At 33.6% G+C, this 25,400-nt stretch overlaps 1 protein-coding gene across 1 annotated transcript; it reads right to left on the minus strand.

Moving 5' to 3' along the window:
* Positions 1-1,595: 1,595 nt before the first annotated feature.
* LOC118181502 (astacin-like metalloprotease toxin 5) lies at positions 1,596-17,132 on the minus strand. Its single transcript, XM_085806943.1, has 6 exons — positions 16,985-17,132; positions 14,631-14,698; positions 9,414-9,489; positions 6,603-6,717; positions 3,582-3,760; positions 1,596-1,913 (listed from the first exon to the last, which is right to left on the minus strand). The coding sequence occupies exons 1-6, from the start codon at positions 17,046-17,048 to the stop codon at positions 1,693-1,695; spliced, it is 723 nt and encodes a 240-aa protein (XP_085663069.1). The 5' UTR covers positions 17,049-17,132; the 3' UTR covers positions 1,596-1,692.
* Between the last annotated feature and the right edge of the window lie 8,268 nt (positions 17,133-25,400).

Raw genomic sequence — 25,400 nt, forward strand, 5'->3', positions numbered from 1 at the left:
AGTTACCAACAGGAGTATAGTTGATTGAACAGATGAACTTATTAAGAATTATTGGATAGCCTTGTGTGTGCTTTTGTGGCTTAAGCATTAGCACGTTTATCTAGAGTGAACTCGCTAATCATACTACAGAAATGATCCTAAAGATCCGTGGTTCAAATGCCGGCGAGTGCACAGTTGCGTTTTCACGTATAGTTGTCTTAAATGCCTATTTGTTTTTACAGCGACGCTGTAACTAAAATGTAATGACAGTTACCAGGTGATTTTTAATGGACTGTGTCCCACGTCACCTGCCGGTCACCTTTTAAATGGGAGAAAATGTTAAAGAATTCCTCCACTTCCCACGAGTTCTGGTCGCATCAGTTATTAGCAGTTCCAGGTAGCAATTGAAAAAATGATTCTTATGCTGAAGAGCCCACCGTTTATTTTTTATGTTTCTATGCTAGACGAGCCTAATGAGGTTTACTAAGTGATCAGACGATCAGTGTTATCCCAGGTGCCCAAGAAGCAAATAAAGAATAAAATGTAGTTAGTTGTTTGTTAGAAATGTTTTTAATGGCAATTTACACTGCCATAAAAAGAACGATTTAAATAAAATAGCTTTCTTTAAATTAAATTTATACACTTAAGTACGATTCTGTCATTAAAATAATCACAAAGTTTATCCGTTCTGAGCCAGTTTCAGTTATTAGATACTAAGCGCAATTTATTTTCACCATTCTCATATAGAAGACTGAATATATGAGTAAGAAGATTAATTAGAAGAGATTGTTACTGTAAGTTGTGCAAGAAACAATCTGGTAAAATATTTAAATGTATTTTTCCAAACAGAATTGTTGATATAAAAAATGTACTGCCTTTGTTAATCAAGAGAGATTGTTATTTATTTTTTACTAAAGAAATTTCAATTTTCTATCTGAAAAAAATTATAATTCATGGAATCAATTTCCGATTGACTAGGGCCACCAGATTAATTAAGGCTTTATTTTTTATAAAGTTATGTTTTTCCATTGTGGCGCTATGGAAAGTGTATTGTCACAAACCATCAGTGTAAAAAAAATTGTTTAAGGAAAGTACGAAAACGAAAAGGAAAATGTTCTAAATAGGCGTGAAAGCATACGATGTCTGCTAGATGAATTCTACTAAAACATGAGATGTTCTGACTTCTTCGTGTGAATTTGAATTCTGGGGCATTGTTCATGTTCTTTTGTACACATTGCTTTTTGATGGCATTTTATAACTTTTCTTCTAATGATGCTTATTCTTCTGTTATCTACAGAATTTTTTCTTTTTTGCATTGACGTAATTTAAGCAATCATATGATTCACCAAATTAAATTGGTTAAAATATTAGTTACTTATTATCACTATTTGTCCGTTAATTTTAATATGTGTAATGTTTTCCTGTGTGTTTTCAAATGCCCTCAGATTTACCATGATTTAAATTAACCATGGATGTCATCACCGAGGTTACCGCGGAAACTCGAAGTTGATAGTATGGATATGTGTATGCTTATATATAGAGTGAGATAGATGGATAATTAGATATAATGAAGTATGTGATACAAATTATCATTTGTGCACTATTAAAGAGAAATATTATTGCAGTTAATAAATTTATTTCATTACAGAGATTTAAACGGGTTTTCAAGACACAGTCTTATACAATCCCATTTACTTACAAACAAATTGCATTTCAACATTTATACATCAGATTGACACGTTTGATGTCACTGCTGGTAAGGCCAGATTTGTCATAGGGCTCCTTAAGTGGTCTGCCGTTCTTTGCAACCATGGTCATAGATTTGCGATCTTTGGAGAAAGCATAGTTTCCGTATAACATAATGGAGTCATAATCAAAAGGTGTCAGAAGGAGATTTTGGTTGGGTCGTAGAAGAGCGAATTGTGGTTGCATTCCTGGAAAAAATCGAAGTTAAAATTATAACAAGAGACTTAGATAAAAGATTTTCATAATGCATATTCGTTAATTTGTATCCTATGTGTTAAATGCAGTGAACAGTAAGTAAGTAGTAAATGAAGTATTTTTCATTCCAATTAGTGCAATACATCTGAATGCAAGAAATGGTAAATAGGAATGCAGCATTTTGTGTTGCAATCCATGCTATTAAATTCCCTTTCTACTACTATCTTGAATTTTGTTAACTCAACTTTTAAATTCCGCTGAAATTAAAAGAAATAAAACCCGGAGAGTGAATCAACGGCCATTTAAATTTCGGCTAAAAAGGAATGATTTCTCATTTATACGGGACCTCGTTGAAGTAATTTATTTAGTCACTTTTTTACGTCTGTACGAAATAAAGGAATTTTATATACAGGACTGCTGTAACATCTAGTTGTGCACTTCCCTATTTTGTTTCAATCGGCATCATCAAACTGCAAAATATAGACATATATTCAACACCCCTTATACGGCGTTAAATTTCGCAATTGCTGGTCGTAGCTATGCACTTCTAATTAAATGACGAAATTATTCATGCTGAGCAAAATAAAATTAAAAAACAAAATTTAATTTTCAGCAAATAACGAAATATAACTTAATGCATTCGTTCCTTTATTTATATTTCGGAACATGTTGCGCCCGTTATGAAAAAATAAAATTATAAGAAGTTTGACTCCTTTACAACAAAAATTGACAAGGATATTTAATTTTAAAACTTGCAACTTTTGTCCTTTTCAACTTGCTTTGATGGATAGCTTATTCAAGAGGTCGTACTCAAGAGTTATGTAGTGTCCTCATCGCCTTTTTTATATCTATATCTATATATATATATATAAAACTACTGTGAGATAATAATACGGTTTTAAAGCTTAGAACCATTATGCATTCTTTACTACAATATGTTGCATATGCAACGTAACTACAGTAACAATGACCTGAATTGCTTTAAACACCAAAACCTGCTATTTAAAAAAGAAAGCAAAGGGCAGGCTGTATAATCTGTAAACTTTTCAAGATATTATAAACTACAGAATTTCTGACTCTGAAATTTAAAATGTTGGGTATATAGCAATCGAAAAGGTACCAAAATAAATCAATCTATTTTGGAAAAATCGTAAGAAATGCTTACAGAACTTACATAAATTAGAGTACAGATCTGTAATCAGTTTTATTTGGAAGGTTATTTTCTGAGTTACGTAGTAGTTCAAAGAATAAAATTTTGAAATGTTAGTTAGACAGTTAAACGAAGATACTTAAAAACAATTCACACGCGGATACACACCAAACAAATCATTCAACATTAAAAAAATCTAGATAAAATTTTGAGGAAAAAAATAGCCCTGAAGAATCCTGTGTGACAAATTGTATAGCTTTCGGATTTTCTATCTTTGCGTTGTGAGATGCACACAAAAACAGGCACACTCTTTTACTACTGAATACTTGGCTTTACTAAGCTGGCTTAAGGGCTCAGCAACACATGCAGTTACGGAGGCGGCCAGACTTTGTAGCGTGTTATGTGAATCAACTTAGACATCTTATTATTTTGGGTTTACTTTCTCTTTTACTTTCGCCAGCTCTCACTAGAATTCAAATAAGATAAAGCATTGTCATCTTTGATTACTTACCATTTTTGATGTTCTGCCAATAGATTGTAATATATTCATCTCTGTCAGATCTGTTTTGCTCATGGAAGAAACCAATGGCATGTCCCAGCTCATGTACAATGGTTCCCTTATAGTGGCATCCGATTCCAAGAGACACTGGTTGTTCTCCGCGATTGATCATACCAACATAAGAATAACATCTGTAACACAGCCACTTCTTTAAGTATTCAATTAAAATAAAACTTGAAATGAGCAGCTAAATGAAAACCAATACACTGCACGAATCAAGTTTATACACTGCAAGTAATCAAGTTTTTACAGTGCACACCTGGAATTAAACAGGTTTCTTTCGATAGTACACAGCTTTTTACGGATGCTCAGGGACTTCGAGATTTCCATTTTACTTAAATATTTTTTTACTAGTTTACTTAATAGTTACTTACATAGTTCTTCATTATTAAATTTGAAGAACTAATTTCACATACTAAAATTTCTTTGAAGTACACTTCATTTTTCAAAATAGTTATTGGAAGATACTATGTACTATAAAGAGACTAAATATTTAAAAAAAATCTTTTTTGACCCTCCCATTCTAAGATATTTTGGAACGTTGTGGGAGGTAATTTGTTTCCGTTGATACAGACATATCGTGCATGGTTATTGTTGATATTTTTAAAATTAAGATTAGAAAAGGTTTTTTTTCCATTAGAAATAACCGTTAATAGTATTTTTTTTTCTGTCAGTTTTGAAATTGATTGGATTCGACACAAATTCTATTTTCTGGTTTTATTCTTGCCAATGATAAAAAATAGAATTTAACTCTGTATCTAATTTTTAATTTTTGGAAAGTTATAACATTTCTCATCTACGTCTCAACTCGTATGGTTTGACATATATCAGTCAAACTCTATTCGAAACCATACATCGGTCAAACTTAAGAAAGCGTTAAAATTTCTCTTTATGGAGTATCAGGCTTTACTAATCCTTCAGATTTTAATCTTGGCCAGGTCAACTCTACGACTTTTATCGTGACTAAAAGTTTGCACCTTGCCGTTGGACTAGGCTTGGGCACTTTACAGATGGCAATACTAGTTTGACCAGCTCTAGTCCAGTTTTTACGAAGAACTAAAAATCTTCTAATCCTCTTCTTTTACCAGGAGTCTCTCGAGAGAATTTTCGGCTCGAGAAGATTTTAGGTATTTTAAGATGCGACAGTGTATTTTTAGTGCCCCATACCACAGACACAATGCACATCCCCGTCTTTTCCGCGACTCGAACTCGGGTCCAAGATTGAGACAGCCATTCTCTTATCACCATGTCAGCAGAACGGCCGAATAAAATCTTCACTAGGTAATCATAATTAATCTTTTAACAAAAGCTCTTGGAACAATGCTCTTGTTGGAACTTGAACCTGGACCTCTCGAATACGCGCCGAGTGTGCTACCGTTACACCACGAAGGCGTGCTGGAAGGAAAGAGAAAATACCTTCTAAAATTTTGGTGTTTATCACCATTTTCTTTACCTTTTCTTGTTTAAATTGTTGTAAAACGTATTAAAGATACTCGAAATTAAAAAAATGTGTAAGGCAATGACCGTCTGGAAATAGTGAAAGTGGTGCATGAGGCAAAAAATATCGAGAACTTCTGGAAACGACCGAGCTTTCCGGCGATTCGAGAAGTTTCCCAAATGCTCCATACGCCCCTAGATCGAAATATTCACAGTCATTGTCCAATGGACATTTATTTGTTATGCTAGCGTTTTATTATCTAAAGAATCAAAAAGAAGCAGTTTTGCTGCTGAATCTGCAGCTATTACATGAATGAAGTAGAACAGCTTTAGGAATCGTATTTATTTGTTTATTCTCTTATGATTTTACGAAATTTTTACTTAATGTGGTTTTTTACGAATTATTTATTTAATTAAAGAAGTTTGAAATGCTTTATGATGTCTTTTTAATACATATGTTTTTTCTTTAAAGCATCATCATGGGCTTCCAGAAGGAGAAAACTGTAAACTAATAATCTTAGTAACTGAATCGCCCCTATAATACTGGCATCTGAAAATTTGCGTTGAAAGTTTTGTATAAAATGAGTGGACATTGAAAGGTGTATGTGGTAGTCTACGGCTTAAGGCGTGCTATCTAATGTTAAAGCGAAAATTGCTATGCATAAAATTTTCTTCAAATTGAAGATGCATACTGAAGAAAAAAACTGAAATTTTGTCTCGATCCATTCAAGTTATAGAGTTCCTCATTTTAATTCTGTTAAACGAAGTGTCGAGGAAACTTATGAACTTCGAAGCGAATAATCGCTTAAGTCCAAGAATAGAAACGTAAATTCAAGAAGGGTTAGTTACCCTTTATTTCACTTAAAATAAGATTAACAGTCGGCTTCTTTCTCAGTACGTACAATAAAGCCTCCACCTAAGTTTAATCTCAAAAATGTAAGAAATAAGAACTAACTAATGACTAACTAAAGCAATTTAGCTGAAGCTAATACAATTCTAAACAAGTCGGCCGGTAATAGAATTATCCAGTGAACTATCAAAAGGCCCGTAATACGGCAGATCGTAGTAACAGCTTAGAGATACGTAGTCCAAAGGCAAACGCTCGCTACTCGGGAATCCGCACTCTCTCTGTATAGCACTGAATAGTATTTAAGTGAATTGAACTTGACTTAAATACCACTCTCCTTCTCATGTGCATTTAACGCGATTCTAAAAAATCATTCTGGTAGGGAGTTGAAAGCTGAAGCCAGGAGAGATAGGTAAAGTGAATTAAATTAAAATAACTGTAATAAAATTAAAATATACTTTACAAAGGTTATTTTAGCAATAAATTATAATAATAATTCATACATTTCACGCAGTTGTATCTTTTACTTTTGAGACCAACAGAAACACATATACGTCACCACTCTGAAGTTACCATCATCAAAATGCATAAGATTATATTACGTTCTCAAACGTAAAAATGTAGCATAGCTTGTCTGTAACTATTATTTAATATTAAATAGATATTTTAATATTGACATTTATACGTACCCTTGTCCTAAGAAAAGCTTGATATAATTCCTTTGGTTTGTCCTGGGTACAAATTTCAGACATGTGAAATCGTGGTAATTCTTCATCGCACTTTTTATTAGGTCGGTATGTTTGGCTGAAAAAATTAATAATCGCAGGAATGTTTAATCTCTCTCTTCTTAACTATATTTGAAGTAATTTAAAGGTGGACAGATTTTTGAAAAAAAAATACTTTTTCTACAGATATTATTTTTACTTTCTCATAATTGCTTTACCAATTTCATTTTCGTCACTTTTGACACATAAATAAATTGTGCAATACTTATTTATTCATTTTAATTGGAGTGAAATTTAATTTATTGACTTAGATAATAATTATGTGTTTACAATCAAAGATAAAGTATCATTTTTGGAAACAAATTAAATTCTAGAAAACATTTTTGTTTTAATAATAACTCTGTTTTTTTTTTTTTTTTTTTTTTTTTTTTGTTGTTGTTGTTGTTATATAATGTTAAAAAACGTTTTTTGTATAATTTCTCCCATATTTGAGATTAGTAAGCGGTTTATTAATTTAAAAAATTCAAACAGATAATAATTCTGCGATTATTGTTATAATTAAACTTAGAAAGAGCTTCATTCAGATTTATCAGAGACTGCATTCAGCTTTTTTTCTTCTGTGACTTTATGTAGTTCTTATTTCTCAAAACTCTGTACCTTAATTCTTGTAAAGCAGGGTTTCTTAATTTTTTTCAGTCGCGACCCCTTCTAATCACTGAGATTTCTTCGCGACCTCCAGGACCCCATAATATTTACGAAAATTTTGTGGGACTCCATAAGCATTGCGCAAATCCTACATACGTGTGTGTGAACCTGTCAATTTTTTCACTTGTACTGTAATATACTATTGCAGTTTTAGGTCATTATATTTAATTTCTAATTTTAAGACATAGAACAATGTGACAGTTTTAAATAATTAACAGGCGAAATGACAGCGTTACGCGCAAAGCATGTAAAATGAACATTTTCATTATAAAAAGAATGCGTCGAAACATTTTCTTTGTCTGTATTGCTTATCTTTATCTATTTTCAGATACATTGTGTAAAAATATTTGGTAATTGTAAAATTATTATAATAAGTTAAAGAAATATCAAAACTGCTAAATTTTTTGCCGACCCCCTGCTGCGGGTCCCGAGACCCCCCTGGGGGTCGCGACCCACAATTTAAGAAACGCTGTTGTAAAGTTATATAAAAGTGAAAGCGTTATCCTTGAAATTATTCTAATAAATCCTTTGCTGTTAGATCTTGCATTAACTGACCTCAAGCTGATTTTGCAGATAAAACAGTCGAATCAAATACTCTGTTTTTATTTTTTATAGATTAACATTTATGGTAAAGGTTAATTAATTTATAAGAAAAAAATATTCAGTTTTAATTTCTTTTAATTTACTTTTTTCCCTTTAGTTGCAAGGTTTATATATATTTTTTCTGTTATTAAGTTATTCTAAAAGTTTTGCTCGGAGTTCTTCAGAGTCGTTTGTCTTAACAAATCATTATATACTGTCTAATTATTCTTGTTTCCAGAAGAAATTAAATTTTACATCATTCAAGTTTCAATGTTAAGAGAAAACTAAACCGGGTGAGAATAAAAAAATTCTCGAAATTTGCCGAAAAACATTCACGTGTCTTGAATTTTTTCTCTTTGAAAACTTATTTTTGTACGCAGTAAATTGTGGGGTTTTATGTTTATTAAAACCTTATCTTTTAACTTTTTCTTTTTATTGTCACTTCTCCTTTCATCGGATCCCTCCAAGATTCAAATTATTTAATGTATATAAAAAGATAATTTTTAAGGCGTGTATCACTCATTCATTTATTTCAGACGAAAAACTGTTTAAAACAATATTTCTACCTGCTTTAACAATGAAAGAGAAACGCACGATTTTTTCTTTTCTTCCCCAAACAAATTTTTAAGTTGTTCCTTTCCAACGATCAATCAGATATCAGCATCGAATCTTCCATCACGAACCATCATTTATGATGGAGAATTAATTTTCCCTTCACAGGGTAACCACAAAACGATCCGCTGTAATTGGTTATTCTTTATCTTGTGACAAAGCAAAAAATTATTCTAGAATTGTTCTCCCTAAATCTCTTCAATGCAATCTTAAGAGAGAGAACTTTTACTGGCAACCGCTGACAGTCTCGATATCATTTTCTCCCAAATTTGAATTGAATTTTGCCATTCTTAACCGTATTTGCTCTCACAAAATGAGGTCCTCAGCTAAAGTAGGTAAGAAACAGATATCTTGTAAGCCTCGTATTTAAATATTTAAATTTAATACAATAGCCTATTGATCCTATTGATAGATTGATCTTGTCGACGTTCCTATTGATCACACAAGTAGTGGAAATTGTTCTGTTGATACGCAGGTTGTGTAAATTTTAAGCTAAGCGACTAATAAAAATATTTATATTAAGCGTTTTTTGTGTTCGGTGTTAATTCAATAGTAGCTTAAAATGGTGCGATAAGTCGTCTGACCGTCTTTTTTCGGAGTCAATGTTTAAGATAATTAGTTTCGTAAAAATGACAAACTGCAGTTTAATATGTAATAAAGCTAGTAAAAATTAGTTTGCACTTTTCAAAATGCCTTCAGATTATGTATATAAAAAAGTAAATGCAATCTTAAATCAACTCCATCTAGCTTTCATATTATATCAAATTAATAACTTTGGTATTTTTTCTTCTAAATAGGATGTGATGAGTTGCTAGAATTTTTATGAAACTCAGCATATCGATGATAGAAAAAGTAAATCAATATAAATTTTCTTACTCAGAGATTTGTCGATAACGTAAGGAACTTCCTTATTGGGCCATCTTGACTGTGTATAAGGAATAACATTTCTATCCTGAAACAAAAAAATAAAAGAATAAATAAAAATGAAAAATATAAATAAATGAGAACAACAAAAAGTAAGTAGACGAAATTGGAATCATTTAAATGTAAAACTTAAGAATTACAAAAACGTTTACCCGAAACATGTGACATATCGAACGTTTAACTTTTTTATTTATTTGTGTATAATAATGCTAACATATCTTAAAATTTTGAAAAAAAAAATTATGGAAATGTGTTTTATTAAAATAAACTTTCTACAGTATTGTGCGTTTCAAACCTTTCAAATCTGATAAAACCATAAAAATGCTTAAATTATGTGAATAATTAAATATGTTCCAAATAAAAAAAAATCCCATTTTTTGAATTTAAGATTTCTTATCTAAAGTTAAATTTCTAAATATGAAGCATTTTTCTACAAATTTCTTACACTATATTCAATGCTATCAAACTGTATATTTTATTCACTGCACTGCTTACTATCTAAAATATGAGTACATGTTTCATTTTGAATAACTTTTAATATCGGACAATATACATCATATGGAAATCATTTTAATCATTAACAGCTATTTTTTAAGCTCTGTCCATAAATTTTTTGCCCATTGAATTAAAACTGCTGAATAAATTATTTGTGTTAATTCTACACAGAAGCCTCCAATCATGTTATCGTTTCGTGAATTAAGTTAATACAATAATTAATACTACCAAGTACTGAGAAAAATAAATTCTAACCTCAGCTTCAGAGAATTGATTTCTATTAACATCTAATAGTTGCAGTTTTCATTTTTGATAAATTTAGTTTAAGCTCATTCTTTTTAATTTTGCGCTTCACCAGTGGCCGAATGGTGAAGATCTTTGAGTACTGGGAGTTCGACCAGAGTTCGCTGGATGCGTAGTTGGTTTTCATGGCTTTTCAAAGCTGTAAAATGAGTATGAGCCAGTTTTCTTTAGAAAATCCTCCTTGAAGGCATCTATCCATTTAGATAGATAGCCCTCATGTGTTCTGCCATATTCAAATAATCCAGCTTAATTTTTTTACTTTCCCATTTTTATTAGGTTATAGCTTTACTAAATTTTTCTTAAATATTGTTCTGTTTCTAGAAATTGCTACGATTACTATTACAATGCCTGAATGAAGTTTAAATAGTGCCTACGTAGCTCTTTCTCGATATTTGATGTGCCAATTCTGTACTATGTTTTGTGAAAACCATATATCAATGGGACTGAACCTGTAACTGGAGACTCAAATAGTCACAGTGAGTGGAAACATTCAAAACATTTTCTCGTGGCGAGAGATGATGAAGTCTGTGTGGAAAATAAAGGTTAATTGAATTTTAGGTTAAATTTAGGAAAAAAACGGCAATGAAACACTGTGACAGACAACGTATGATGATGAAACGCTTAGTCATTCTTCCCTGTAACAATGGTTGATGCGTAGTGATCGAAGACTACTATGCAGACTTTATGAAAGTCCATTTGTGTCGAGCCATCAGAAAGAAATAGTGGATTTATCAAGAAAAAGTGGTTTTTATTCGGGACAATCAATGCGTATTTGTATATTATTATTATTTTTGAAGCTGGCGATATTCGATGAGGACTGCATTAAAATACTCTTCATATAGCTTGGATTTAGCAGCAGTGATTGCGGATCATTTTGGAAATTAAAAAAATAATTTCATGCAAAGAGGTTATTTACATATGAGGAATTAGTGTTAAAAGAGATGTCTCAAACAACTATTTCTTATTTTATGTGGCTCTAAAAAGAAGATTCAATCTTAAAATATTTCAAATACATACTTAAATTTAACACGAAATGTTCTGTAATTTAGTGTGTGCTGTAGTTAAAATTGTACAGTAGAGTTCAAACAATATTACATATGTAATATATAATATATTATTATATTAAAAAATACACCCTGTCCTTTAGACAGTTTAAAGATTTTATATTTTAATTATTAAAGTATTGTATCAGTACATTCACTTCATCCATATTTAAATTAGGCAGATAACCCTAGTGTGTTTTGCCATAACTCAATAATCTTATTCACTCCAATCTATCCAGTTTTAGAAATATTTACCTCTTATTATTTAATATTATTTTAATTATCTCTACTATTAAATAATGAAGAATTTGTTTGTATGTATGTTTCTACATTCCTCGCAGTGCAAAAAAATGGCGACACATACAACTACTAAATTTTGAACAAATGTAGTCCTTCACCCGAACATGTTCACTAAGCCAACATTTTGAATTTGGAATTTATTTTTGATTTATTTCATATTTTGTATGAATTTTATGAAATTTTGAATAATAAACTCAGCGATTTGAAAGCTAGCAATGGCAACACTGCTCGAATAAACAATGTATAGAAATATTTAGCATTACCATGATAGCTTTAATTAGAGCAATACAATGAGCATTAGTATAATAGTATAATTAGATATAGTAATAATTATTATTACTGTAACAGTGAGTTAAACATTACATGAAATAAATTAATTTTATATTACACAACCCAACGTGTTGCCATTTAGTAAGATATTTAGCTTTCAAATTTAATCTGTATGCTATAGTGTAACAAACTAAGAGTTAATAACTAACAGTTAATAGTAACTGTAGTTCTTAAGTATATATATCTACCTTTTAATCTGATCGTTTTAATTAAAAATGCGTTTAAGTCATGAAAAGCCTCATTAGAAATAAAAAATATTTTAACAAACTGACTGGACTTACTAAAATCATTAAGTTTTTTTTTTTTTTTTTCTTTTCTATTACAACTATTTTGGGCTTTCTTATGATAGATAACTCTTATTCAATACCTCAATTTTGCAACTTTCTTCTACTTTTCCAAAAAGATAATTATTTTAAAATTTACATAATGATAAAAGAAGTCTTTAATACAGTTGAAGCATCTCATGAATTAAATTTTCAGAGGAGTAAACATTAACGGTATAAATTTTACATATTACCAAACCAATATTACAATATTACAAAACCAATATTACATGGTTGGTATGATTGTTAATACATTGTATGTCTCCTATACGATGCAATACAGTCCGTACAACGCCTAGGCATGCTGAGTATCAAATTATCGATCTGATCGTGGAAATATTACACCACTCAAAAAGCAATGCTCTCCGAAGTTCCAGTAGATATGTACGAGACGGTTGACGGGCTGCAACTCGTCGGCCAAGCATGTCTCACCCGTGCTCTACTGGATTCAAGTCCGGTGAGAATGCTGGCCAGTCCATACGGGTGATATCCTCCGATTGAAGACATTCGCTTACGATGTTTGCACGGTGAGGACGGGCGTTGTCATCCATAAACACAAATTGTGCGCCCATGGCGCCCCGAAACAAACGTACATGTTGTTCCAGAATGACGTCTCGATAGATCTGGCTTGTCATGGTTCCAATTTGAACATGCAGGTCAGTTCTGGAACGCAGAATAATTCCACCCCAAATGAGCACTCCTGCACCACCGTAACGGTGTCGTTTAATGATGTTTTCTTGGTGTTAACGGGTACCTGAAGCTCTCCATATGAAAGTCCGGCGAGAATCAGACTGCAAGCTAAACCTGGACTCGTCGGAAAACATCACACAAGCCCACTGTTGCGGTGTCCACAATGAATGCTCTCTACTCCAGGCTAACCGCAGGCGACAGTGTGCTGCAGTAAGTGGAACGCATCTGACAGGTCTACGAGCATATAGACCAATCTGCCCTAAGCGTCTGTACACAATCTGCCTTGAAATTGTCGTACCAGTGGCTGAAGAGAGCTGACGAGACAGGTCTGAGGCTGCTTGTTTATTTTGGCAATAACTGCCAAATACCGATCCTCCTTCGGCGTTGTTGGCGACCTGTGCTTTAACGTCTACTCACATTACCATCATCTTGGAATTGTTGCAAAAGCCTGGAGTTGACACTCTGGGCAATTCCAAGTTCGTCTGATACTTCCAGTTGGGTACGCCCACATTCCAGACGCCGATAATTCTACCACGTAAAAATCATCCAAATGCGTCCTTTGCGTCATAACTATTCGGTTATTGCACTGAAATGCTTATAAAACGCCTGCGAACAATTTTACTTCTTTGCCTGTATTCCTTATATATCACTCTCTTACACTGTCGTCATTGTGACATACCATCGGTGTCATCTGGTTACTTCCTGAAATTTGCACATGATTCTTGAAGATGTATGTGTGTAGTGATTTTACAGGTGATATATTTATTTTAGAGTTCGATTTCCGAGTGACTCCGAATTATCCTTAATTTATGGAAATGAGTGTATATATTTACTGCTGATACAAGGTGTTGATTACATGCAAATTTTTGTAGTTTGTTTGGATTACATATTGGAAATAAAACTGTAACAAGTTGACTAACAGTGTCTTTGAGATCCACAAATTGGTTAGGTACTACCAGGAGAATAGCTTGTCCACGATGCTAAAAGAAATCAAATTAAAGCTGATCGGACAACAGTTTCTTTCAGAACCAAGTCGAACGGAACTTTTCGATGAATCCTCGTCAGAGAAATTTTAGACATTGATAAGTTTTCTGCCCTTTCCTTTCTTCTAATTAGTTAATCTAAGAGAAATATAAGGAAACATTTTTATCCTATCGTAAAATATTGCAGCTAGAAGCCTACAGTTCAAATTAGTTCTGACGAAAGGCGTTTATAGAAAACATTTTCTGTTACATTTCTTATCAGCAGATGAGATACCAGCATAAGGAGAATTTAGGTGTTAACAAAAATAAGATTTTAATAAGAACTGCTGATAAGCTGAAACTGAACTGAACTGCTGAAATTTAAATAAGAACTGCTGATATGTACAGTATGTGAGAATAATATTAATCTTTCCTACGTTAGATTTTGGAAAGGTTAAGCTATCAAATTATATTTTCGAATATCAGTTTAATTATTTCCACAATAACAACGGAGAAGAAAGGGAATAAATGTCAGAAATCGTGTTTTTTTTTCCAGACCTCTACTATTGTTATCTTGGGCTTTCCATAGCTCTTGCCTTCCTATAAGGCAAACGTACCAATTTCTACTTGAACTACATTTGTGTTAAAAATTACACAGCTTAAACCTCCTTTTTTGGAAATTCCATGATTCATAGAATAAATCTATTAAGCCTAATTACTTACACCTCGCTCATATCCCAAAATATCGCCTTCAAAGAGATCGGGATTCTGTAAGGCTAGACGACTCTCATCTATATAAAATAAAAAGTATAATTAAAAAAATAATAATAAATAGTAATAAGAATTACAATAAAGAAATAATAATAAATAGTTCAATACTTAACATGTTAAAGAAATATGTTGCCTTAAGTATTGAATTATTTATTATTATAAAATTGCAATATTGAAAGAATAAAAAGTAGTCTTTTAATTTTAGTACCACAATAATATATTTAAAGTTTTGGCCAATTATTAACTAATATGGTAACTTTAAAACCCGAATGCTGTTATTCGAAAGCTTTACTCAAAGAGCATAAAGAAGAGAGAATTAATAGAATGCACCAATTCCAATGAAATTCCATGAGCCTCTTGAATAACATGTGGGCTAGTATTTGGAAACAGTTATTAAACAACAAGGTGGCCAAAACATTATTCGACTTTAAGTTTAATTTTAACGCCTTCATATTTTAATTGTAGTGGTCTAGTTTTTTCAACCTTTGGGTAAAACAAGACATTGGGTTTTTGTAAGTTTAATCTCATCTTTTCGTTTTCAATCCACATTTTTAAATCTTCTATATCAAATGAAAACACTTTCTATAATTTCGCAAAAGAGTTTTCATGAATCACACATAAAATCTCATCAGCATAACATAACATTCTTGCACCATTTCTGCACTCTTTCTTTAACAATCCAAATATTACAGTGTTCCAGAGCAGCGGGGCACCGCAAGAACACTCTGGGCATCCTTTGTAAATTATTCTTTCAAAAATTTATTTATTTATAAATTTCCTTATTAAATATGTAAGTAATTCTCCTTTCGTTAAAATAACTTAAAAAGATTTTATAAATATTTTGGTGTATCCCATAATCTCTAAGGCTGTGGAGCAAAGTTGTCCATCTGATAGAGTCAAAGGTTCCCGAGGCATAGAAGGAGACCACAGCCACATGGAATTCGGATTTTTGTTAACTAATAATACTGACAAGATCATAAAGAGCATTTTCCTGTGGAGCGCGTTCCTGTGGAGTACTGGTTTGTAGATACAAAATCATTCTTTAATAAAAAAAAGTAGTTCAGTCTATTTATAAGTAACTCATTCCAAACTTTTGCATAAAATTTTAACAAACATATAGGTCTGGTCGCGCCATCAAACTTTTGAATAAACAAATTCTAGAAACATTCCACACATAGGAAAATATCATAAATCAAGGCGTTTATTATAAAACAACACAAGGAAATCAGAATATTTCCAAAATAAAAATTTGACCATAGTGGCCGTGATCCCATCTAGTGTCGAGGCACTACGATTACGCTATTTCTTAACCATCTTGCTAATTTTGGCCAAACTACTCTGCAGACCATCTGAATCGCATCCATCATCCTGCGACAAGTCCACACCCAAAAAACCATCTTCAACAGAGCCACAGTCAAAAATTCTATTAAAATAATCCTTTATAACCTCAAACGTTTTTTACATCAGTATTACCTTTTTTTTTTCATAATCATTTCCGAGACACATATTTTACCATCAGCCTCACGAAGAAATCCTCCATAATATTTTGCACAAAGAAACCTATTTTACTATCTTTATCATTTTCTTATATGCAGCTGTTTCTTTTTCGTACAGGATTTTCCTTTCCATACGAGCATTTTCATCGATATTTTTAATCTGATACTGTTTTCTAAATGCTCGAATCTGTCGTTTCAATCTCTGCAGGTCCGATGTCCACGACAGAATAACATTCTTAACTGTTCTTTTACGGCTGAGGACCCTATTGTCTCTATCAACTAATATATTTTCCAGTTTAACGACAAAGTCAACAAGCTCATCTTTCTTGTGCTATATTTATCAGTTTCTTCAGTCCTTCATTTAAAATGACTCCCCAGTTAAAATGCTTAGAGTTAAAAATCTCCCAGTACAAGCAAATTATTATAACATTTAATAACATCTTCCAATTGAATTAAATTTTCATGCAAATCCTCAGCTGGCGATAAATATATAGAAAAAATTCCCATAAATTCATTCTCGATGGAAACAGAAAGGGCAACACTTGTATCGAAATCCCGAAGAATAATATGGAATCATTAGAAATTTCCTTATGAAAGTGAACTGAACATAAGTAAGTGTAATACCAGTCTATTTTTCACAATTAAATAAAACTTTCCACCACACCAGTTATTCAATTTCACATTACTGACAGGATACCAAAGACTTCCCATTAACATAGGACGGCGGATCACATTGTTTTATTTAAGGAGTTAAAATATTATTTTTATCCTAATTAAAAAAAAAAGTTTATGAAGAAATATATTTCTTACCTTCATCGATGACAGGAGAGGCAACTACCAGAGCGAAAAGCGAAACAATTACAAGCTTTAGCATATTTGCATCAGCTGGGAAACCAGTGGCTAAATCATTATTGACATGCGGTATTTATATAAACCATATCAGTCGAACTGAACAAGTTTATCAGTTTATGAGTTGCTATGCCTTACAAAATGATAATTTATTAAAAAAATTCAAATGGTTATATCGTAGTGAAGGAGCTCAATTCTCACGATTATGAATTTTTCAATTTGGGAAGCAGGTGGTTTGTGGAGACAAGAAAGTATTGACGATTTGCATCATTATAAATAAATGTTTAAATAACACTTATCGTTGCAGAACCTGCTGAAAGCAAGAATTTTAATCAAAACACATGTTTATTTCTGCAAAATACTTCTGTAATTTCTTTGTATTTTTTATTGTTTGTTTTGTTTTCTTGAAAGAAAATCGTGTTATTCTTTATTGCCGATGCATATTCAGAATAACTATGCAACGGTAATCATATTTGAAAATGCGTTTACTATAGCAGTTTCTGTTCGTCACTTACTTCTTTTCTGGACTGCATTTTTTATAAAGCTTTCTGTAAAATAATTTCTCTGGATAATTTCGCAAAATGCAGTATGTTTCAGAATGTAAAAATATGGCAGAAATAAATATATCTTATATTCCTTAGATAAAATTCTAAAACCCAAACAAGGATACTAAACAGAAAACAACGGACCAAGATCATAAATATACACTACGGCATGCTGTATAACATGTTGTCAAGATATTCTTAAGAACATACTGTCTCCATCATCGACCATTTAAAAGACAAAAACTTAATCCCCGTATGTTCACAATACTTAAACGTAGAAAAAGTCAACTTTTAGGATTCTTTCTCATTGCCAAGCCAAAAAAAGATGTAAAATATTAATTAAAATCACTTTTCCTCCCAACGTTTTATGGTGGTTAACATTTTTAGTCATTATCACAAACTGGAAAACATTTGACACGAATTTCTGCTCTTCCAATCAGGGCCTTTTGTATTGTTGCCAATAGCAATACATTTTGATCCGGAGTGGTGTATTTCATTTTTCATTATTATTATGCATTAGCTGCTCCCATTACTACTTCCTTGAGCATCGTCTCTCCTGCTCTCAAGCAACCTCTTTAGTCTGTCTGTATCATATTTTCCCTAAATTTCATAACTTTGATTTTTCTTTCAAAGCACACTCTTTTGCCAAAGAATTGAAGCGCCATGAAGGAAATAATTGTTTTTGATGAAACTGAATATGTGTATAGCTCATACACAGACAATAAAATGATTTAAAATTAAGGCCATAGTACCTGTTCACGGCTCACAATCACCCATTGAGTGTTCAAAGTTAGTATTTGGTCGAACTGCTCCTGGCGGCAATGCATGCTTGAATTCGTCGAGGGAAAGAGTGGTAGAGGTTCCTAATGTCATCCTGCGAAATATTTTGCCAGGCATTCATCAGTTGTCGCTTCAGATCTGCAATATTTTGTGGTGCCTGAATCTGGCGGCCTACCATCTCCCAGATATGCTCGATTGGTGAAAAGTCTGGTGGCCTTGCTGGCCGAGGAAAAGTATCAGCCGCACGGAGATAGTCTAGAGATATGCGAGCGGTATGTAGCCTGACATTATCTTGTTAGAAAACGGCCCCAAGATGACGTGCCATGAAGGGTAACGTAACCGGTCGCAGGATGGTATCAACATATCTTTGAGCTGTTAAAGATATAGGGAGGGTGACTAAAGATGACCTGCTGTCATAAGAACTAGCGCCCCACACCATCACACTAGGGGTTATGGCTGTATGCCTTTGTAAAACAAAGGCTGATTAGGACCGCTGGCCCCGTCCTCTCCAGACACGAACACGGTGGTCATATGCTTCAAGAGTGAAGCGGCATTCATCGCTGAACACCATATGATGCCAGTGGGATGGCAGACATGATGATCGGCTGCGACACCACTCCAGACGACTCCACCGATGTTGTGGGGTCAAAGGCAAACATCTTAAAGGCCTCTATGAGCGTAACCCCGCCTCAGAACAAGCACCGTGAGATGATGGACGGTACCACGGGAAGTATACACGTGGCAAGGCTATCTTGATGGGATCTCACATGAAGGTGATGTGATGTACTTAATTATAGCAAAGCACACTAGGGCTATCTGCCTAAGGGGAGGGATGCCTTCGTGGATGACTTTCTAAGGGAATTGGCTCGTATACACGTTACACATGAGGTAAACCACGAAAATACCCATTCAGCCAGCCCTTTCGCGTGATTCGAACCTCGGACCGAACTACCAGTGTTCAGCGACTTTACCGCTCGGCCGCTGATGGGCGGATCTCCCATCAAGATGGCCTTGGCTGTAGTCGAATATTCGACAATGATACCGTTGAGGCGGTTCGGACCTGGCGAACAATCATCCTATCTTGCCTCGCATTTGTGCTCCTTGGACTTCCAGAACCTTCATTTCATCGGCATTTCCTTGTAGCAATTGCTGCCAACATCTTTGCAGAACAGTGTCTGTACTGCAGGTGGCGGCCTATTGCTCGGTAAGACCATCCAGGTTTACGCAACCCTACAATGCGACCACGTTCGAAACCGTTTAGTTGTCTGTAAAGTCTTCTATATCGTCGTAATGGCATCTTTAATTGCTTCTTTACGGAATTACAATGACCAAAAAAAAAAAAAAAAAAAAAAAAAAGATAAATTTTCCGCATCTGTTACTGGTTTTATACTTTACGAATTGCGCACTAGAAATGCGCGCTATGATCGCAATTCCTGTTCATTTGCCTTGAAACTTTATATGCCTGTTCGATCAAGATGTTTTTACGTACCAAATTTCGTCACGATTGCAAAAGTCTTTCTTAGTGCTTCAAGTTTTTTTGCTAAACGAGTGTACATTTATTTGTTTCATTCTTTCACGAATGTATAGTTCTCGGTTTAATACTAAACTGAATTTTTTTTCTTTCCAAGCTTGTATCAAGAAATTATACTCTGCTTCTATCCCAGTTAGTACTTCTACCGCAGTTAGTATTGTTATTTTGTTCAAGGATTTTTATGATACAAATTTTTTGCGAAACTAAAATTACAGCAACAAAATTACAATATTTCCCACCGAAACTGAGAAACTGAGTTCTTATCCTGCATTTGTAGGGGGGGAGGGAATTTAAGGTTTTTTCCATTTCTTGTCGATGACATTCAACTTGGATTTTTCATGTCTTGTAAGGGGATGTATCCTAGCTTTATTCCAACTTTAATGTTCTGTTACAAAAACTGACTTGTTCTAAAATGTCATGCTGATTTTTTTTTTCTTTAGTTTGATTTTGCATCTCAAATTATAAGAAAGAATCAAGTTTGTAAAATTATACAAGCAGTTTTTCGTACAATTAGTGCTCAAAAGCTCGATATCATTCATTGACTTAGCTATAGTCGATAATATCACTTCTTAAATTAAACTTCCTTGCTTTCTTCAACTATAATCTGAAATTTAGGTTTAATAAAAGTAAAACTGAAGTATTTTCTTATTTATTTTAAATGTTTTACTATTGAATAATTTTTTCTAAATTTTTCGAAAACAAATATTGAACTATAATTTACAAAAATGTACCCACCATTTTAAATTATGTACTTTTTTGACATAGTTAAAAAAACATAAATTTTTATTTAAATATTTGAAATGTGTATGCAAATTTAAATATTAAAGCTGCTTGGCGATGACTTCATATTTGGCGCAGGATTTAAAGAAATAATGATGCCAAATGTCAGCGTCATTTTGTTTTACACTGTGCTGGTTCTTTCATTTGTGTTTATTACTAATTCCTTTTTATTTTCATAGACATTGATCAAATTGATTTTTACCAAGGTAATATTTTAAATACTGTAACTTTAAAAATGTCATGATTATTGACTTTCTGAATTAGAGATAAACATTCGTTTGGTTACTTTTACAAATAATAATAAACGGAAACATTTCATAAGAAACAGCAAATTTTATGAGGAAACATAAAAAAAAAAAGATCTATATCGCCCATATTTACTTTTTACAGTTGGGATATACCGCTCATCGTAATAACGGCTAAATATAAGGCATGTTGTAGAAACATTAGGTTATTTCGAAACAGGAGAGATGAAAAATGAGCAGTGCCCTTACCAAGACTCGAACCTCTTGCCTCTCGAATACGAGCTGATTGAGCTGAAAATTAGACCACGAAGGCGAAAAAATACCCTATATACTTCCCTTTCTTAAAGGGTGACTGGGCATTAGGGAACCCAACCGCCAAATACTGGTAGGGGAGAATCATCATCTATCACCTTTTTTAGTTCTACAGCCACTGTAGAGACATTAGGTTATTTCGAAGCAGGAGAGACAAAAAATGAGCAATGCCCTCACTGGAACTTGAACCTCGGACGTCTCGATTACGCGCCGAGTGTGCTGATCAATATACCGCTAAGGAATGCTAAGAAGGCGGAAGAAATACCTTATAATGTAACTCTACGCGTACACAAATATGTATGTGGTAAGCGCATACGTTGATTAGATATTATTGCATGTGTACTCTATGCCAAAAAATAGCATTTTTATCGTATTTTGAAATCGGGGTGTAACTAATCAAAAAAATGTAGTATATTATGTTTACTTCTTTTAACACAGCAACTGTATTGTTGCGTGCATACTAGTTCGTTTTGAATTCAATGCACAAGTCTGATGAAAAATCAACAAAATTTATTATTATTACAACAAATAAAACAAAATGCCTCGGAGAAAGTACCTAAAGTCGTACATTACGACAGGTTAGCACATTAGTGTGGCCATAGTAAGTAGTGTAAATAATTGTAAATAGTGTAAGATCATGGTCCTTTTTGTTTCTAAATGTGTATTATTTGACTTGTATTTAGTATTTGATTTGTACTTAGTATCTGATATTATTTGATTTGTTTAAGTTAGTTATTGCGTTTATTGTTCATGTTGTTGGTTATTGTAATGTAATGTTTATTATTGCATTTATGCCTTAGTTGTAAGTTTGGCTTCCTGTCCAGGGATTGTACTGCCCGCCACGTGTAGTCCTTGGGGAAGAAGGAGTGTTACAGATTAGGGAGAGTTTCTTGTCACTTGTATTCTGTCTCAAGGCACTGACTTGCATGGTTAAATCGTCTGTCTGTTAAATCGTTTCCATGCCCTGGGATGGCCTTCAGCACCAAAGTTCCAGCACTTTATAGTCGAGTTTTGTCACTCCTGTGGCGTCTTAAAGCATTGACGTGTCTGGTTAAGTTGTCTAGACCAGTGGTGCGCAAACTTTTTTCGACTGCGACCCCTTTAGTAGAGAGAAATTTTTGCCGACCCCTAGAGATAAATGTTCACAAATACGATGTATATTTCGCGCATTTCTTTCGTTTCGAATAAAAACATCATCATATCTGACTCATATTAATTTTATTTATAATTTAAAAAAATACTTTTTGTATAACACAAAAATCAGTAAATTGCCCTTTAATGAGACGTATGTGGCTGCAAGTTTCTAATTATCTCATCGATGTTCGGATGTATGTTGCTAATTGCAATTCGCATATCATCTTCAGGGTTTAAACGCAAGCGGGATTTAGTTTTTATTGAAACTAGTTTGCTAAACCCAGTTTCACATAAATACGTTGATGCAAATTGTATTAACACTCTGATGGCATTCTTGCATAAAACGGGATATTGTTTTTCAACATTTTTGGCAAGGCTGAGTCTTAAATTGATTTCGAAGAGTATAATCCCTATTTAGATCTATCAATTGCTCTTTCTCACTAATTTGAAGAGTTGAACTGCATATGTCAAAGGAAAATGGATCACGAATCCAACCAAGATGGTTTTCAGGAAAATCCTCGAATCTTCTCGAAAAATTTTCCTTTAACTTTTCAATGTAATTGGAAACGATGTTTTTAAATGTAAATATATCTATATTATTTTCCTTGATAAAATCATTAAAGCAAGGGAACATGTCGGTGTTGTTTTTATTCAGTTCAGTTTGCCAGAGACTATGCTTATTCTTAAAAGCTTGAATTTTACTGCCTGAAGATATGATAGTTGAATTCTTACCTTGCAAGCTCAAATTTAAGTCGTTAAGTTTTTCGAAAATATCAACTAAATAGCTCAGCTTCCCTAGCCAAACTTCATTGATATAATAACTTGCCAATCTATGTTTCCTTTCGATTAAAAACATACACACTTCATTTCTCAAATATCCGTCGTAGTATTTTCTCACGTGAAAGCCATCTGACTTCGGTGCGTAACAGTAATGCTCTCATACGTTGAGCTCATCTCATTGCAAAGTATTGAAAAGAGACGGCTGTTGTGGCTGTTGCATTTAATGTAGTTAATTGAACTAACAGCGTCTTATTATATGTTCTGCAACTCTTCATCCATATCTTTTGCAACAAGAGCTTGCCGATGAATCATACAGTGATTAAATACCATATGAGGCGCCACCTTCTGAATTAAGCCTCTGAGCCTTTATTCGAACTTGTTAATGCTGCAGCACCATCAGTACAAACCGCAAAACAGTTTGCCCAGGTAAGGGACTTTGTTTGAAAATATTCATTTATTACTTCGAATAATTTTTCTCCAGTTGTTTTTCCCTTCCAAACTTTTGCAACATCAAAACGTTTCTGTTATATCTTCATTAAAAATAAACCTAACATAAATAATTAGTTGTGACATGACATTTTAGTAATATCGGTAGTCTCGTCCAGTTGTAAATCAAATACAGATGAATTTTGCATGCGTTTTATGACTTATTTCGTGATTCGTGACATTTCGAAAATCCGCCGAGACACGGTATCTCTTGATAATGATATTGTTTTTGGTTCATTTCCATATTTATCGCCATGCATAATTGATGCCATGTTAGTTGCTGCAAGAAGGATAAGGGATTCTCCAATTGTATGGGGTTTCATTGTTTTTCCTATTAGATAAGAAACTTCTAAAGAAGCTCGTAATGCTTTCTGAGGTATTGTTGTAAATTTCTTTAAATGTGCACTTTGAATTTTCAGATTTTCAGTTCGTCTTTGAAAAAAATCGGCATGTTTATTTTGAAGTTCTTTATATTTAATTTCCAGGTGCCCTTTTTAATTTAGCTGGTTTCATGCTCTCATTTGCTAATTTTTCGTTGCAAATGACACATAACAAATAATATATAAAATTTTATAATTTTTTTTCGGGAAATTCAATAAAATTAACAGAGATCTTTCTCTAATGATAGTACATACCTGATAACAAAGAGTAGCAAAGCCCGATAAAAATATAAAAAATCATAATTACATAACGTCACACGATAAAACTCGAGGATAAACTAAAAAAATTGCAAGCCAACAGCTACATGCTACAACTTCATGCGAACACTTCACGTCTTCACTCTGACTATCAGATACACTGCGTACCTCGCCATCTGGTTGGCTGCTCACGGAAGCGAATTTTTCCCCTTTCCCTGCGGTTAACGTCTAGTCAAATAGGCGCTTTACAGTAAAACTGGCGAATTATCGCGAAGAGGGCGCTATCTACCGGAGTGAAAAACTTGCGTCTTCACACTTTACACAAATTACGCATTACTGTCAAAGAAAGAGCGGACAGCATGAAATTGCAATTAAACAGTGAGTGACGGCGCTTCACTCTTTATATGTACACTGTATGGTATGCAGCATGCAGGCATAATGCATTTCATAAAAATTTGGCGACCCCCATAAATCTTCTGGCGACCCCTAGTTTGCGCACCACTGGTCTAGACGAACAAATACTTCATCCACTCGCTCCAGGACTAGAGCAGCTCTGATTAGTTGGCGATCTCTACGAGTGGCTTGCTGAGCTGTCTCGAATTTCAAGGCGTACACTAGAGCGCTTTTCAAATCTTTAAAATGCGCCATTCGCAGGGCTTTATGTATTTCAGGGTCCCGGGGGCCACCGATGAAAAATATTGCAGCGACAGGATTCATCTTGTTTCTGTCGGGCACTCCGAAAAGGCGAGATAGGACAGCCTTTCAACATCTGTGGCGAGTTCCTGGAGTGTTTCCGCGGTTTTCCGTTGACAGGATTTTCATTGGAGCCTGCTGTAGTCTTTTAAACATTTCTCCCCAAAGCGCAGCTCCAACGCGCCGGACAGAGCTTCGAAATCTAAGCTTTTGCTTTCGGGAAGAGGCTGAAGGATATCCGCTGCGTCTGTTCTCAAAGATGCGGCGAGATGACAGGCCTTAGCCCATCCATTCACATCCGCCACGATGGAAAATTGTGTCTTATGTGCACTTGCCAGGAGGTCTTCCCCTCATATCTAGATAGCTTCAGAACGGGATGAGCAGGCATCGGTAAAAATTTAAAACACTCAGAATTGCTTCCGTCTGTCGCTATGCTCTTCTTCATCATGTCAA

This window comes from Stegodyphus dumicola, chromosome 1 (genome assembly GCF_044657685.1).
Source record: "Stegodyphus dumicola isolate Sdum_Otavi_A_Nest chromosome 1, ASM4465768v1".
NCBI lineage: Eukaryota > Metazoa > Arthropoda > Arachnida > Araneae > Eresidae > Stegodyphus > Stegodyphus dumicola.

What these genes read in the sequence shown, in the direction of transcription:
- LOC118181502 (XM_085806943.1), bottom strand. Translation starts at nt 17,048, where the DNA reads ATGCTAAAGCTTGTAATTGTTTCGCTTTTCGCTCTGGTAGTTGCCTCT. An exon ending in CGTTATCGACAAATCTCTGA is followed by an intron (nt 6,718 to 9,413) that starts GTAAGAAAATTT and finishes TAATTTTTTCAG; the next exon opens with CCAAACATACCGACCTAATA. An exon ending in AAGCTTTTCTTAGGACAAGG is followed by an intron (nt 3,761 to 6,602) that starts GTACGTATAAAT and finishes GCTGTGTTACAG; the next exon opens with ATGTTATTCTTATGTTGGTA.